The sequence below is a fragment of the Solenopsis invicta genome, chromosome 1, assembly GCF_016802725.1.
Source record: "Solenopsis invicta isolate M01_SB chromosome 1, UNIL_Sinv_3.0, whole genome shotgun sequence".
NCBI classification, from domain to species: domain Eukaryota; kingdom Metazoa; phylum Arthropoda; class Insecta; order Hymenoptera; family Formicidae; genus Solenopsis; species Solenopsis invicta.
The window spans coordinates 7,824,091-7,841,881 of NC_052664.1; the positions used below are offsets into that span (position 1 = coordinate 7,824,091).

The following is a 17,791-nucleotide window of genomic DNA, read 5'->3' on the forward strand; positions in this document are numbered from 1 at the left end:
GGGTCGTCCGTGGAACGTCAAAGGGACATCCGGACGTCCTCAGGACGTCCTTGGAACATCCTTTGGATAAAATGTGCTATTAGGGTAAATTAAAAGTCTTGTGATTAAATATTTGTTTCCAAATAACGCAGTATTTGCTGCAGCGTGACGTAAAGGGTAAATGTAACGAATGTTAAGATGACATTTATTTACATTAACATATTAAAAACGTTAGGAGAACAGAAAAGTCAAAATAATGTTAATTTAATGTTAAATTGATCAAATTAATATTTGACTGTGGTCATAATTTGACCTCAAAGCAATAAATTTGATCGATTTGATGTCAAATTATATTATTTTGACTTTTCTGTTCTCCTTTGGAATATCAATCTTTAAAACATTAAATAAATTAATAATGTCAACAGCAATGCCAATAATGCCTCTTAGTTCAATATCACTAAAAGATGTTATACAGTAAAGATTACACAACTGTAAAAAAAAGAAATCATAAAAGTTAACAAACATAACAAGACAAACGCATTTCAATAATTTTAATATTAAATTGCGCAAAGTTTATTAACGGAGGAAAAGAGGGTAATATGGCATCCATTTTTATTTTATTGAATTAATTTGTTTATAATCAATATTTTATATTGAAATTAGAACAATTATATTCGTCAAAGTGTTGTTTAACAAATTCTACACTCAAAGTAATGAAATATTTACTACTTAAGACGTGATTTATAAAAATGTGATGCACTGCATAATCGGTGGAAGAAGAAAAATGGTGATAATATAGCTATATATAGCTATATATAAATAATTTTTTAAAAATCGGTAGTTTAAAGAAGCACACAATATTTTATTACAAAATTATATATATATATATATATATTTTTAATTTTCTATTGTTTAGAATTTTTCTGAATTAAAATTTTCCTGCGTTGAAATTTAGAGATATCCTTAGAAATATCATTTTATCCCTGCTTAATATTAAACAACAAATATAAAATAATATTTCTAATGTTTTTGAACATTGCCTTTAAAAGTAATAATCGATTTATCGAAAAAATATTTTGATATAAAAATTTCGTTTAAAATACCATATTAATGAAATCTTATGTTATTGTTTGTATAACTCAAAGTTTGTAGAGCCAAATAAAAAGCACTCGAGTGTACATACATTCGTGTAATAATACGCTGTAGTTTAAAAACGATGAGGAAGTATGTGTAATTAAGTACTAAAATGTATATACCTTGAAAAAGTTTAAAAGTAAAAATGTCTTATAACAATTGTTAGCTATTGTATGTATATTGGCATATTAGCGTCATTACAAAACGGCGGGTTACTAATTAAATAATTCCATAAATTGTTAGAATTCTTTACCTAATAACAGAGATAATAAAGATAATCGTAATCTCCGCAGTAACTATAATACTCTCTTCTTCTGTACTACTAAGCTAATATTAGAAAAGTTCAATTTGCTGCTTAATATGGGGTGATGACGCACCCAAGATGCAACTCTTATAAGCTGGCCACCATTACGATATGCAAGAGCATACAATTGTATTTCTACCATAATTTTCATTATTGCACACAGCTGGATTTAACTTTTACTGAAAATTCTTTATAGATATACCTACGTATTTTATACAATACAAATTCTCCAAAATATTTATTGTTTTAATTGCGTATTTTCTTTCATAACTTGTTGAATCAGACAAGGTAATAAGTATATAGACAATTGCAGAAATACAAACAAGTTTATTGTACTGAAACTAAATCACAGTAGATGTTTAGTATATCAGAAAAAAGAAAAAAATCAAAGAGCCATAAAGTAAATAAAATTATACGCAATTACACCGTTTCAAAAATTAATTTTTGATAGGTTATTTGAAAAAAAATAACGTGATGTTAAGTAAAACTGTAAATTTTATCTAAGATTTATATTTCAAATTGCAAAAATGTATACAAAGGTTAAAAATAAACAAAAATACTTTTATGCATAAAAGAATTTAAGTATAAACTGCAAATGTTCTGAAATATTTCCATCATTATTTTAGATTGTTCCAATTAACCCCATTAATATGAACTAAATTACGTTACCCTATCTGTATTGGTCACTCCTATTATATTTTACAAAAACCAAACGATATTTTACTATTTTATTGTTTTTTAAATATATTAATTGTGCAAAACACTTTGTATTACAATTAAAAATTATTTGATTTTATCATTTTACAAGTTACATATTATTGTAGTAACAATTTAAAAATGAATTTAGCCATTGACAGTTAAAAGTAACGGATTCTCGACATGGGTTTTTGAGAACTCTTTTCACGAAAAATTACATTATATGCATTTACTTATTTTGACGGAGCCATATTTGATAGACTTTGACGACTGCTTTTCGATAATATTTAGATACTTTTAATTTATTACAAAACACACAAAACAAATTACCTAACGTCATACGGATCAGTAGCGTAATTCCTTACATTTACCTTAAGTCGTGCACAAGCACTATGCATCAGATCGATTACTGACAATCGATAATGAGGTCGGAATTCATAGACGGTTCTCAGATCTTAAATCTGTCTTTGTTTTGCGGATGGTAACGTAGCAAGCAAGACAAAGACAGATTTGAGATCTGAGATCTAAGAAACGTTTATGAATTCGAAACTGAGTCAATAAATTAGACCGGGAGATTCAGATTACTCTAAGCATTAGCTTAAAAAAAAAGAATAGAAGTGGATAATTTTCTTTCATATTATCGCAACATCTTTGAAACGTCTCTGCAATATTACATTGTAACTTGCAATATTGCAATGTTTCTGAGATCTTATTAGAAGCTTCAGTATTGTATGAGTGGATGTAAATTCTACACGGTTTCTGCTATCTTTCTGTCGCCAGAGATTACGATGCACAGTTCGATTTCTGTCTCCAATCTCTCAATAGATTATGTCAGCAGGCCTTACGCAGTTATTATCGATAATCTACTGTTACGTTACATATTAGTAGATTCTCCTATAGACTCATAAGATCCGGACATTATAACCACATGAACATAAAATTATTTATGTATACAAAAATAGCACTGAAAATGACTCAATACAGGAGTCGAAACGTAGATAAAAATTTGTAAATTTGAATGTCAAAATAATAAATAAATGAATAATATTGTTAGCATTATTAACTAGCTTAACTTACAAAGGGAGTTCTCGAGATGTTTATCACCGATTTTAATAAAATTTTATTGGTGTGTAGTATTCACTCACACCTTTACAGTAGTAAAACCGTTTGTTTACTTAAGCATTCTCGAGTAAATAACAATTAAATATTTCCAGCATTTATTAGTACTGTTACAGAAAAACGATTGTCGAATAACCCATACAACACAGAAAATTGCAGCAACATTGCAGCAATGTTGCAATGTTACAGATTGCAATGTAATATTACGGAGACTTTGCATGGAGAAACATAAACTAATAATATGCCTGCAACATCTCATGGCATATGCCAGTAATATTAATTTTTTAATAAAGTATTGGCAATAAAGAGCCAAAGCAGAATATTCGCGTATAATAATATATTAATATATATTAATTTAACTTATCCATAATTATTCATCCACATTTAGCAAACTAAGGTCGGGCGACGTTACTAAATTTTCCGCTAAATCTCTACATTCCCTAAGAGGTACAACTGTCTATATATCGACTGTAAGTCGACTCATCCAAGTCAGGCTTTCAAAGTTAACTGCAAATCGACTTTGCATAGACGTCTGCAGACATCCTTCAAATGTTGACTCTAAGACGTCTAGAACTAGAAAAAGGCATGCGGTCTCGTGGTGCTGTGTGCATCATAATATTGTTGAGAAACATGAATATTCATATCAATAGACAAAATAGGTCCACTTATGAAGAAACCTCGATCTACATTCCAATGAACAAACAATAGTTTTTAATTGTTTTTTTAATAAAAATTTTTTCATATTTATAATTTAATTATTGTATTATGTTAATATATATATTTTCTAATTGCATTCTTATTTAAACAAATAACAGAAAAGTTATTCCAGATTACTATTCTGCATTTGCAAAATTAGTAAAAAAAAACTATAATTTTATATTTGTTTATATAAATACCATGCTTTAATTATACATATTTTTTTTCGATAACGTATATTGATCTGATCTACCAGTTATATATGTTACTGTAAAAGCCCGAACTACGGTAAATCCTAAGATTTTCCAGTAAAACCTAAGATTTACCAACTCTTAATGGTAAAAGTCCGAACAGTTCTGTGATCATCGTTCATTTCAAACTTTTACTTCCATTCACTTGGTAAATCTTAGGATTTACCGACAGGAGTTGGTAAATGTAAGGATTTATAAAAAAGAGACAATATTTTTCAGGTTTTATCATTAGAATTTAGAACATGCTAGGTTTTATTAGTAACGGATGGTAAATGTTGGTTTTGGAAAAACAATGAGTACTTTTTAATCATTTATTTCAATTAACTATCAGTCAAAACCTTACATATTTTTATGTATTATATGAGAGTAATTATTAATCATTTATATTACTAATCAGTTAAATCCTTTATTTTGGTACGAGTAGCGGGGGACTGCAGACTGCCCACGAGTACGAGACAATGCGCCGAACACGTTATGACATGTCTTTTTCAACATTTATCGTGCCTTTGAAGTAAATCCTAAAATTTACCAAGTGAATGGTGGTAAAAGTTCAAAATGAACGATGATCACAGAACTGTTCGGACTTTTACTATTAAGAGTTGGTAAATCTTAGGTTTTACTGGAAAATCTTAGGATTTACCATAATTCGGGCTTTTACAGTAACATATACACATATCAGCATAAAGTGTTCACAAGTCATCATGAGGGATCAGTTCGCAGCAATCACGGAGGTCAAGTAATGTTCACCGGAGTCGCGATTTGGATGGGTGACCACTTAGAAATTTCCGAACAAAAATTCCCGAGATTTTTTTTGCAAAAAATGTTTCTTAAAATATTGTAAAAATATTGTTTTGTTTATTGGAATTATGTGATGTAATAATATTTATGTGAATATTTTGGAAAAATTCATATCATTGCAATGTTGCTGGGATGTTTTAATGCAATATTTCAAAAAGCGGACATCTTAATGTTGCTGCAATCTTCCGGCAATGTTGCAGCAATCAATATGCAATGTTACAATGTTTCAATGAAATCATTCTGCAATGTTCCTTCAATCTCTCTGTGCTGTATGGGAAGCAACGTAGAGTAGGACTTTAGGACATCGACTAGTACGCTTGAGGATTTAGGTTCGATCCGCGCGGGTGACTTTTTTTTTAAAATCTTATATTTTTAAATTGGTATATATAATTTTTAAACCTTTTTTAATTATTTATTATAAAATGTTATTTTAAAAATCAAGGAATATAAAAATGCTTTTTATTATTAATTAAATTAAAATTTTTTATGAACACAAAAAAATATATTTGCAATAAGTTTTCAATGAAATGTCAATGATTTTATGTTCATGGTGCAATGAACTTTTGTGTTTTAATTGTTTTTACTATAAGTATCACCCTAAAAGCTGTAAACTAATTGTAAAACAGTCACTGTAAATTTTTATTGTAAATATATTTATTGTTTTTATTTTATAAATCTTTAATTCTTACGTTTTAAATTTTAAACAAGGAGTTTTGTAAACAATCGAGTGTCGTAACGTCTAGTAGCGTTTTTCACTGGAAAAACTAGTGCACATTGAATGTGCACTCGCTGCAGGTAATTGGGCATTTTTGTTGGCACGGTCATCACGCGAACCAAAATGTCCAATTGCCAGCGGCTAGTGCACACTCAGTGCGCACTAGTTTTCTCAGTGAAAAACGCCATAGACCAAAAAAAGGACAATAACATACCGTTTTACTCGAAGATCGTTGTAGATATAACGATTTATTAAAACATTTATTTTGACATTCTTAAAATCGTCAACTGTCGACGTCTTAACGTCCTACTCTACGTCGCTTATTCGACAATCGTTCTTCTGTAACGGTACTAGATGCTGGAAATATTTAATTGTCATTTTCTCGAGAATGCCTAAGTTTCGCTACAAACGGCTTTACTACTGTAAAGGTGTGAGTGAATAATACATATCCATAAAATTATTATTAAATAAAATAAAATAATTATTAAAATCGGTGAACATCTCGAGAACTCCCTTTGTTAGACGCTCAGTTATCTATTATTATTTTTAATATTGTAAGTTGTTGAGATTGAATGATTATTTATTAGTAGATTCTATTTACAAAATACAGGCCTAATTTCAAACACAGATATTACCGAGTTTGTCACTAATCTCTTGCAAATTTGATAACAACAATTTGTTATTGATTTGCTTAATACATTGAAAAAAGTACCAATTTTTATTTTATGTAATTTAGTGTAATATAGAAACAAAATGTTATACAGACAAAATTAAAATACAAATTAAAAACTATCTTTGCTCTTTAAAATGCGTGTTTGGAAATTTCTCTACAATTTTGTATCGCCAAAATTAAACTTTCTTATGATAAGCAAAACGATCGCAAGCGTTTCCAAACTTTTGGCCTGCAGTATATCTTTATTGTACAAAAATAATACTGCACAACAACATTGAAAACATTGTATCCATTTATTTTAGTCGCAATTTTCTCTGTATTTTTACAAATAAAGACAATTACAAAAAAAAAACAAAAAGAATTATGAAAACAAATTTAACCGATTGTGATTTTAAGTCTCACATTTCCAGGATGGTCGAAAGCCAATCTGCTTTGCATCAGCTGCTGGTCTCAAATCATTCAATAGCTGGACTTCCGGATATGCAGGCGTACGTAGTCTTTCATGTTTCTCAGGCGTCGTTACGTTTGAAACATCAGTATCGTATGATTGCGACGTAGGGAACTTCGAATTCACAAAGGAATTATATGGTTGAGATTCTTTAACTCCCGTGGAAATGTTGGTCGATATTCGCAACTTTCTCGGCGTTCGCGGACGGTCTAACTGCTGCTGCTGCGATTGTCTTTTCTTTGTCGTCGCAAGGATGCACTTAACTTCCTCATTGATATCAGACGGTGTCTCAATTCGCACGCTCTTTGTATTATAGTTCATTCTTACCAGCTGATCAGAAAATAATGTTTTTAATTATTTCATAAGCCAATTTAAGCTTATGGGTTTTTCAAATGAATAAAGAATAAATATTAAAAATATGTAATTGAAAAAATATCCAGATTTACCGAATGTGCAAGTTAGGGATAACATTACTTTATTGCGAAATTATTCATTGCCAAGTTATTCAAAGTTTACTAAATTAAAGTTTACTTTATTTCTTAAATTAAAAATAAAGTAAAAGCTTAGTCATTAAGTTTTTTTATCGTTTATATAATTGTACCTCAATCAATCCTTCTTCCAATTCGGAATAACGATGCAGCAACAGACCTACTTTCGAACTAAGCTTTGTTAAACGATCGGTAATGGACAATTCTCTGGCAATGTCCTCTTTCATCTACAAGTAATTTCATTAAAGATTATTAAAAAATAATGTATTGTATTATGTTTTAACTGTGAAGATAATTTAATTAAAGTACCTGATCCATTCCTTCAGATATCTTCGAGCTGATGTAATTGAGGCTTGCACGTGACTCAAAAATCTAATTAAATAACGATGTATTACTTGAATTATATCACTGTTGTTAATTTCATACAAAATAAATATTTTAAAATATAGTATGCATTTAAAAAGATTAAGAAAAACTTGATATCGATAGCTTTTGCATAGAAAATGCATTACAATTGAATTAAATCTCTCAGCTTCGGCTATAATCTGATAATGCGCTCTCATCACACGGAAGAACTGAAATATTTTATTACGTCTATGTATATCCGAATATTTAAGAAGTAAATGACAGTTACATATAATAATATAAAATATATATGTACGCTATTTTTCTGCGACGTTTACATATACAGTTTAGTATTCTCTAATAAAAAAACAAGTGCGCGCGCGCGCGCACGTGTGTGTGTAATATTCTCATGTAAACGTTAAAATCTTTATACAAAAAAATACATTTAAAATACATAAAAATAGTTGACACTTACACGTTGACATATATATAACACAATAGTCGCATTTATCATAGTAAAGATTACATTAGTAAAAAAGCGGTATATAAGATACATTATCTTGCAAATCCTGATCAAGCTATTTCGAACAAATACTTAACTTAAATATTATTTAAATATTTTAAGACATCAAGAAACATTACAAATTAAAAATTTGTCTTACTCCACACATAATAATCTGTCAAAAATTCTAGATCCAACTGAAGTTAGACGAAGATAACCAACATTAATCGAGTTCTTGCAACAAACTCAAATAATACAGCTATGTTCCGAAATTGCTGCCAGTAAAGAACATTAATAGTAGGGGAAACCGGAGTAATAACGTATATACACTTGAGCCAGATTGCTTATTTCCCCCTTAATGGCGAATAAAATTATCTCTTTATTAAAAGAATTAATACTTTGTTTAATTCTTTTACTATCATTTTCTCTACTAATACTTCATTTCTTGCTTCAGGTTATATTACTACATTTCACGAGATTACCCCAAGGGTTGAGGCAACTCCGTACAACCATATACACATCATAAAGTAGAGTATTAGGCTATTAAAAAAAAATAAAACTTTATACATATAGAAAACTCGTTTTATTATTTTGAAGAAGAACATATTTTACAGAAATAACTTTTTTAATTATTTATACAAAAATCACAGATAAAGCATCTTCCGCAGATTCAGCAGCACTGCACGCCCATCCACCCAGAGCACAAACAACACCAGAGAGTCGATCACATAGGGGAACCCGAGGCATAACGGGCATAGTTATCTTAAACTAGTTTTAAACATATTAAAAGTAAATAAATCACATTGATTTTTTACTAAAATATTTTTTGGAATGTCTATTTTAAGAAAAAATAAGGTTTACTGCAAAAGAATAGATTAAAAGGATAAAATTATTGTTTTATTAAAAACGTGCAAAATTCCATTATGCCCCGTTATGCGGGATATAATGGGACATCTCATAAAACTTACTTATTTTTCAAAATAATGTTCCAAATTTCTTAAAAGTAACTTACAACACTTAATATAAGTAGGAATATATTATTGGACTTCCAATTAATAATAATTTTTTATTAATAATACTTTTTTATAATACAATATTTCTGTTATTATAAATAAAATTGTGTAACATCTGTGATTATATTTAAAATAATATTTAACGCAAAAAGTAACGTATATATTTATACATTGCACAGAAAATAAATGAAAAAGAATATAATAAACAGGAAAAATAAAACATTTTAAGAATACAACGGACAAATGCGAATTTCGTCAGTTTTATCAACTCCTACGTCAGTTTTACCAACTCTACACATGAGTTGTGAGCCCGTTTTAAACATACGGAACAGTTAATCCTTTAATTGACTTTGAGTATAACTCCTTACAATAAAGACATTCAACGTCGTCAAAAGATGTATTGCTGGATTTACTTTGTCTAAAAGATGTACAAGTATTGCTGGATTTATTTTCCATCTTACATACTTTCTTTTTTTCATCAGTTTCTTTTCTTGTTAAAGTTTTTTTCCACATTCTTTTCTTTGACATATTTTCTGTAAATTTTAAAATATTAGAAAAATATTTAAAAAAGCCAAGAAAGGTTTAATTGTGTTGAAGAAAAATTCTTCTTACTTTTTATTTCAGCAGCGTTCAGTTGCGCCTTGTATAGCAACTATGTTAAAATAGCGAATTTTCTTCTACTGTTTCCTCGACTGACACGTTTTTTACCTTGAGTAACTTTTGGCAAAGGCTGAAGAATATTTGGTGATATAGTAAACATAAAAGCATTGCAATCTGTAGATGTTCCTGGTTGATCTATCGGTTTATCTGTAAATATTTCTGGTTGATTTATTGGTTTATTTGTAGATGTTCCTGGTTGATCTATCGATTTATCTGTAAATATTTCTGGTTGATATATTAATTTATCTGTAGATGTTCCTGGTTGATCTATCAGTTCTGGTTGAATTATGATTTTGCACATTGTGATTGATATTCTATTTCCTTCTGTTACATACTAGATACAATTCTCATTTTGTTCATTTTCTGAAAGAGCAATGTCAGTAGATCCGCTGGTAAAAAATTGCTTCAGTAAATATATTTATATCAACTGGCCAAGCAACCATTTTAAATCCATTTATTTTTTAAATCCATTTATTGCCGTTAATATGCTTGCAGATTGAATAAATGCTTTATCAAATAAAGTTTCTATTTGAAAAAGCGTAACTATTCGTCCAGGATTGCTTCGCAGCCATTTCCTTACTGCATATTTGTAATATTTACTAACATAAGTGGTTTAAAAAAAGATACTTCTAAAGGCTGAAGACGATGGAAACAATGTGATGGAAAATACAATAATATAACAACGTTTTCTCTAATTACATCAATTAAATCAAGGTTTTTAACATGGCTAACATGTCCGTCGAAGAGGAGCAGCACAGGAGATGTCTTCGAAGGTTTTGCAAAATTTATAAATTTCTTGAACCAAGATAAGAAAAGATCTTTAGTTATCCAGCCAGAAGGATGAACTTCAGCCCATGATCCTGAGGGTAAACAAGTTTGAAACTCCTGTTGCATTCGTTTCCTTGGAAATATCAACATAGGAGGCATATAATTTCCTGTAGCAGATATTCAAACTACGCTGTGACTGTTTCCCCTCTTTCAGCAGATGTTACAGTTCCAACTTAATTTTAATAATATGTGTAAATAAGTTTAACACATATTAAAAATAAATAGATTAATTTGATGTTACACCAAACAATTTAATATCGACTATAAGACAAGTTTTATTGTGGAAAAGTAACTAAAAAGATCACTGTTTTTTATAAAGCGTTATTTAAATTATATTAAGCATTATAATTATGTTAAACGTTATTTAAATTATATTAATTAAATTAAATATTAAATGTTATTAACTTTAGTATGCTTACTATTTACATGTCAACGACCTTTCTGAGCCAATATTGAGAATGCAGGGAGTCAATCATGAAACTTTTTCCTTAAGGCGGAAACGTGAAAAGTGAAAAATTTCTTCATTAACTTCAATGGTAAAGATTTTCACTTTTCACGTTTCCGCCCTAGGGAAAAAGTTTCATGATTGACCCCCTGCTTTGACTGTTATACCAGTCTCATCAACATTAAATACTTTATCTGCCGTTATATTTGTTGTTTCAACGATATTGCTTAATAGTTCAAAATATTTTCCAACTAAAACTTTATTGAAACCCATGGCCCTAGCAGTAGATGATGCTTCAAGTTTTCTAATAGAAATTTTTGGATGTCTCTGCAAAAATCCCTTTAGCCAATCTACACCAGTCAATTGAGTTTCTTTGTTGAAAGGATGACTCAAGCCATTCTTTTTGGCTAGTTGAAAAGCTAGTGACTGGCTTTCTGTAGAAGATAAGCAAAAAAATCTTTGTTTCATGTTTATCATGTGTTCACGGAGCTCATTTTCTTGTTCTTTTGTGAAAACTTTTTTAAAAGCGCTTATTTTCACAAATTTTACTGTTATGTCACAACTGTCCTTCATTTTCTTAGCATTCTAGCATTCTAAAGTCGTTTTGGGCACTTTAAATGCAATAGACGCTTTACGAGGGCTCATTTTTCTTTTAACTGCAGATACAGCCTCATCTAGTGATCGTTTATCCCATATTTGCCTCTTATTTTCCGTACATAGTTTCGAACCATCTACAGAAATATTAGTATTACAACATTACATGTTATCAGTTAATATAGCAGAAATCACATTACTATTTCAATGTTATTTTTAACGGCAATTCAGAAAAGCTACCAAGCACCAATTTTAATAAATTTATTAACTCGTTAGTATGACAGGTTTTCTAACCTATAAATAATCGTCAACTTTAATGATCAATATTTTGCTTCGCAGGGTAGACCAACGCTTATTTCTGCCATATTCTTTCGTTTTATGCAAAAATTCAGCCTAATCTTATTAAAATCGGTGTTGAGGTAGCTCTTCTGAACAATTACCAACCTTTATAATTGCCTTCTGTCACAGCGGCTACTGCACGCGGCGTAATAGTATTACGGCGCATCTATGCACCATTTTGCCCAGTGTTCTAGTGCCCCATTATTCCTCAAAATGTATAAATTTACTTTCATAATATAAAATATCACAAATAATAAATGTATTTGCATAAATATTTTATAAAGGTGACAAAAAAAGATCATTTAGTAACATAAATGTACTTACGGTAATAAAAAATTAAATTTTATTACTGCTTACCTTACGTAAATGTTCTCAGAAATTCGAATTCAGTTGCGGAGAGCACAACAAATATATTAAACAATTTCTAACAACTTTAAGCTAAAAATAATATAAAAACTGGAAACAGCATATGGTAACCCAGCAAACACAGTAAATAATAGTTATATAACTTGTGTGTGTCACGTTATATAACGAATTTTTACATTCCAGTAATATTGTAGTTATGTAAAATTGAATTGTTGATATTACAACACAATAACTTATAACAGTCATATCAAACTGCCGTTTATTAGGTTTATATAACAAACATTTTATCTTAATAATATAACTGTTATAAAACTGAATTATTAATACTCCTCCCTGCCAAAAATGTGCGATTAAAACCGATTAAAACGGAATCCTTTTTAATTGATTTTAATCTGTTTTAATCGATTCAATCCACGAGCGGATTAAAAGGTAATCGGTTTTAATTATATACGAATCGTAATTGATTTTAATATCGCTTTCGTGAATTATTTAAGTGTAATGAATAATATATAAATTTTTTAAAATTTTAATTCATTTGCATTAAGACTCTTAAATACTCTCAGCGACCACGTTTCAAAATCTTGACATTAGTAGCGAGAAATGATATGCTGAAAGGCCAGAAATGAATGCTAAAAATTCTTGCGTGCTATTTTTTAAATAAAAAGCTATTTTGATAAAATAACATTGTACATCATTTTTACTAATTTGTAAAATTGTTCGGAAACTATTTTTTTCTTGACGGTTGTCAAGAATTATTAATTGCCAAAGAAAAACATAGCTTTCGGACAATTTTACAAATTTGTTAACGTGATTTATAGTATTGTCATCAAAATATCTATTTAAAAATGGTACATAAGAATTGTTAGCGTCTCAACATGTCACATTGCATTAAAATTTGATTTAATTATAATTTATGAAATTCTGTAATTTTGAATTAAAATGGATTTAACAAGTGAGTTCTGGCGCCACCACTAGGTGGCCACGCCGTTGGAGATTTTCTCGTGAGTCGAGTGCGGCCACATGCGTTATATCTAGGCGTCACGGCGGCTGACTCCCCAGCTCATACTTCAGTGAGACTTTTAGGAGCTGCTTATTAAACTCGAGACGAATACTCGCTCTCACTTTTTTCAAATATGATGTGTATGTGTGGAACGCTGTTCCATAAAAATTTTATATTTTTATGTGTAAATAACAATTTGTATTGTTATTTAATTTTGTACTTAAATGAAATGTTTAATTCAAATTTAATCTTTTTTTATAATCCTTGTTAACGAAAAAGATACAAGAAATGTTTTTTGTAAATTAAGCATTTATTACATTTACATTAATGTATTCTGTTTTAATAAATCTATCTGAGTTTCGATTAGGTTTTTATTTTCAATCGGTTTTAATACTATATTTTCGGTGCAGAAATCCCGATCGATTCGGATTACTTTTTTTTTTATCGGTTTTAATCGTACATTTTCGGCAGGGCTGTATAACAAATATGATACAACTGTTATGTAACTGTTATTTTTCTTATGAGTGGGAAATTACAACTAACATGGACATTACATGTAACGCGCATGTTATATTGCGTGTTACTTTCGATTTTATTTTATTAACATTGCTGTTATGTAACTGTGTTTGCTGGGAAGATACATCTAACAGTAGTTATTGCATAACATTTCATAGTAGCATCTCTGTGAAAAGTTATCCACTATGCCCCATTATACCCCGCATCATTATGCCCCGCATCCCTTAATATAAATATTTATTGTAATAATGTTATCAAATAAATAAATTATTAGTTTACAATATATTCATATTTCAGATACTCTCCGCTATAAGATTAAAAGAAGCAAATCAATGACGAATATTGTACAAATTGAAAAAAGCAACTGTAATTGCTGGGGCAGCACTAAAAAAGTTAATGATTTAAATAAAAATGCTAAGAAACTTTACGAATAAAAAAGGTAAATGCATATATTACTACGCGAAACAAAATCAAGAATACAATTATTTAAATGCTTTTGACACAATATATTATAATTTTTGCACAATTAAGTATATAACATATATAATATAATGTTTAAAAATACACAGATATATAATATTATTTGATGTAAACAATATCCGATATTATTTCAAAAAGCAGATAAGAAAATTTGGTATTTTTTACAATTTTTTAAAAATAAAAGTGCATGCAGACTATTTAAAAATATTATACATGTATGATATTATTTGAGATCAGAAGGAAATGTCCCATACAGCACAAAGAGATTGCAGGAACATTGCAGAATGATTTCATTGAAACATAGTAATATTGCATATTGATTGCGAAACATTGCTGCAACATTGCTGGAAGATTGCAGCAACATTAAGATGTCCGCTTTTTGAAATATTGCATTGAAACATTCCAGGAACACAATGTTATGAATTTTTCAAAAAAATATTCACATAAATAATATTACACTACATAATTCCAATAAACAAAACAATATTTTTGTAACATTTTAAAAAACATTTTTCGCCAAAAAAATCTTGGGAATTTTTTTTTCATAGAAATTTCCAAGCGGTTACCCATTTAAGTCGCGACTCCGGTGAACGTTGCTTGATCTCCGTGATCGCTGCGAACCGATCTCTCATGATGACTGAATACTTTATGCTGATATGCTTGTATATAATTGATAGATCAGGTCAATATCGAGAAAATGAAATATGTATAATTAAAGCACAGTATTTATATAAACAAATATAAAATTATAGATTTTTTTTTAGTAATTTTGCAAATGTAGAATAACATCTGGAATAACTTTTCTGTTATTTGTTTAAATAAGAATGCAATTAGAAAATATATATCAATATAATACAACAATTAAATTAAATATAAAAAAATTTTTATTAAAAATCAATTATGCTACGTTTCGTCCGCATAGATAATGGTAGTAGCGTTCCGCTGCATTTGCTGTTTCCCAAAAAATTTTTAAAACTCACAAGAAATATCTCAAATTTGGCGCCGCGCTTCGGTACTCCCGCACGTCTTATGCGCTCCTCCCGAGCGCCTCCTCATTGTTTTCTTGTTGCAGGTATCCTTAACAAGTTAGCTTATAATATTTTGGTTTTTTGGTCGTTTTTTAGTTCTCAGAAATGGGAAAATTGAGCCATGAATCAAGGAAAAGGAGGAGGTCACCATCCTCCGATCGTCTTGGAGGACTGGAGAATAAAATCTCCTGTTTAATCAAAGTCCTGATGCCAAGAGAGGTTAAGACGCAAAGAGAGGTTAAGACGCCTAGTCGTCCTTTTCAATCGCCTGCAAAATCTCTCTCTCGTGTGTCTCAGGACTATCTCGAAACGAGTCAGAATCTATAATTCAGAGATCTGTCTCGTCCTTTGAAGGACAAGCTGAATCGGCGGACCCGATACTCTCAGGTGTGTACGATACTGCTGAATCTGTATTTGCATAATACAGGCGGCATGACGACACAACCTTTCTTCGTTTCTGGTTCTCTCCATCATCAAGTTTTTTTTCTACAGAGGTAAGTAGTGAAGCCAGGGGCGGCGCATCGTCTAGGTCATCTAAACGGATTACTTTAGAAGATAATCCCCCGCTAATATTCTCGACACCAGAGAACGAGGTAGCATCACTCACTAAGCAGTTATTCGGTTCGGACTTGGAAGGTAAACAATCACTACCCTAGAATGAGTTAGTCATCCAGAAGTGGCGCGAATTAATGCGCAATGGGTTGTCGGCTGATCAACGCAAACCACTTATACAAAAATATTCTCCCGCAGAGACAATAGCTTTTTTCAAGGCCCCTACTCTTAACCAAGAATGTAAGGTGGCATTAAAAAACAGCTCTATGAGGTCAAGAAAGATGAATACAACGGTAAGAATCAGGATCAAGTTGGCATAGCCCTGAGCGCCCTAAATGAGGCCATCTCCAATTTTCTTAGGCCGGGCACAGAGGAATCCCTGAGCCCTGAGGCTCGTCTGGCAGTGACAAAGGTCAGCGAGGCTGCCAAAATTTTAGCGGACTTATTCTACCGGCTATCATTAACTAGAAGAGCACAAATCACACCTGCTCTAAATTTGATTGCAAAAGCCACAGCCGAGACAATTCCAGTGGATGACCTTCTATTTGGATCTGAATTTGGAGAACAGATGAAGAAAGTGGCATCGATGGAATAATCATCCAAAGATATTATCAAGGCTCCGTTAATAATCTCCAGAAAAATTCAGCAACTAATCAAACAACCGCTACAGATAGCATCCGTGAGATCGGAAAACACCCGTGCCCTTGTGAGAAATACGAGACCAGCAAAAAGGACAAGGGCAGCGTACAACAGTCACCGGTCCATATACCGATTCAAGTCTCACTCAAGGAGACAATAAAGGAAGTGAAGGTAAATAGAGCCGGCAGACTATCCTTTTTCTGTTCTCAATAAAGGAAAATTTTGTTGGACTCAAGAGTTTTAGAGGCCGTTGGGGGTTACAGGCTACCGTTCAATCAAGATTCGCCTTCTCAAACTTAAGCCTCTAAACCATTTTCAAAGTGGGAGGAACAGATTTGTTCTCAGGAAATTTCTAATCTCCTCAAAAAAAAGGCGATTAAAATAGTAACAGATCTGGAGGATCAATTCCTGTCCCCTTCCTTCGTCATTAGGAAATCATCAGGAGGTTGGAGATTTATACTTAACCTCAAGGGTCTCAATGAATTTATTATTGCCCCACACTTTAAACTTGAAAATTGGAAATCAGTTATATGACTCCTCTCACCAAATGATTTCCTGGCTTCTATTGATTTAGAAGATGCATACCTCCTTGTACCTATCTATTCGGAGGATTGAAAATTCTTAAAGTTTTGTTTCCGAGACATGTTTTTCCAGTTTAAAGTACTTCCGTTTAAGCTAGCATCGGCCCCTTACATCTTCACAAAAATATTAAAACCGGTTCTATATTCTCTTAAACAGAAGGGTTTCTTATTAATAGTTTATTTGTATAATTTTTGTCTCATCGCACCCACATACAATCAATGTGTAGAAAATATTACCATAACATTGGAACTCTTAGTATCCCTAGGTTTTATTATTAATTTCAAAAAGAGCGTACTTATCTCAGCAAGATCATGTCGGTTTTCAAGTTTTATTTTCAACACCGAGCATTTTTCAGTTTTAATTCCTCCTGACAAGAGAGACAGTATCCTTAAAATGTCTCAGACCATGCTGAAGAAGACTCATTGCAAGATCAGGCTTCTAGCAAGCTTTATAGGTTCATTAATAGCTGTGTGTCTAGTTGTTTAGTATGGCTTATTGCATACCAAACGTTTGAAAAAGGAAAAATTCTTAGCTTTAGAGGCATCAAATGATAACTTTAAAGCAGAAATGTTTCTTCCAACTTCCCTGAGGGAGGATCTTT

General features: G+C 30.8%; 1 protein-coding gene across 1 annotated transcript; it reads right to left on the reverse strand.

Moving 5' to 3' along the window:
* Positions 1-5,634: 5,634 nt before the first annotated feature.
* On the reverse strand, positions 5,635-9,067 carry LOC105197630. The gene is made up of 5 exons (XM_011164096.2): positions 8,122-9,067; positions 7,814-7,876; positions 7,611-7,673; positions 7,415-7,528; positions 5,635-7,143 (listed from the first exon to the last, which is right to left on the reverse strand). Exons 1-5 carry the CDS (start codon positions 8,200-8,202, stop codon positions 6,757-6,759), a joined length of 708 nt encoding a protein of 235 aa, XP_011162398.1. The 5' UTR covers positions 8,203-9,067; the 3' UTR covers positions 5,635-6,756.
* Positions 9,068-17,791: the final 8,724 nt, after the last annotated feature.

Bases quoted from the DNA above. Each gene is read 5' to 3' on its own strand.
- LOC105197630 (XM_011164096.2), bottom strand. From the start codon at position 8,202: ATGTATCTTATATACCGCTTTTTTACTAATGTAATCTTTACTATGATA. The intron at 7,674-7,813 runs GTAATGCATTTT...TTATTTAATTAG, and splicing joins CTGAGAGATTTAATTCAATT to ATTTTTGAGTCACGTGCAAG. The intron at 7,144-7,414 runs GTACAATTATAT...TTTTCTGATCAG, and splicing joins TGGAAGAAGGATTGATTGAG to CTGGTAAGAATGAACTATAA.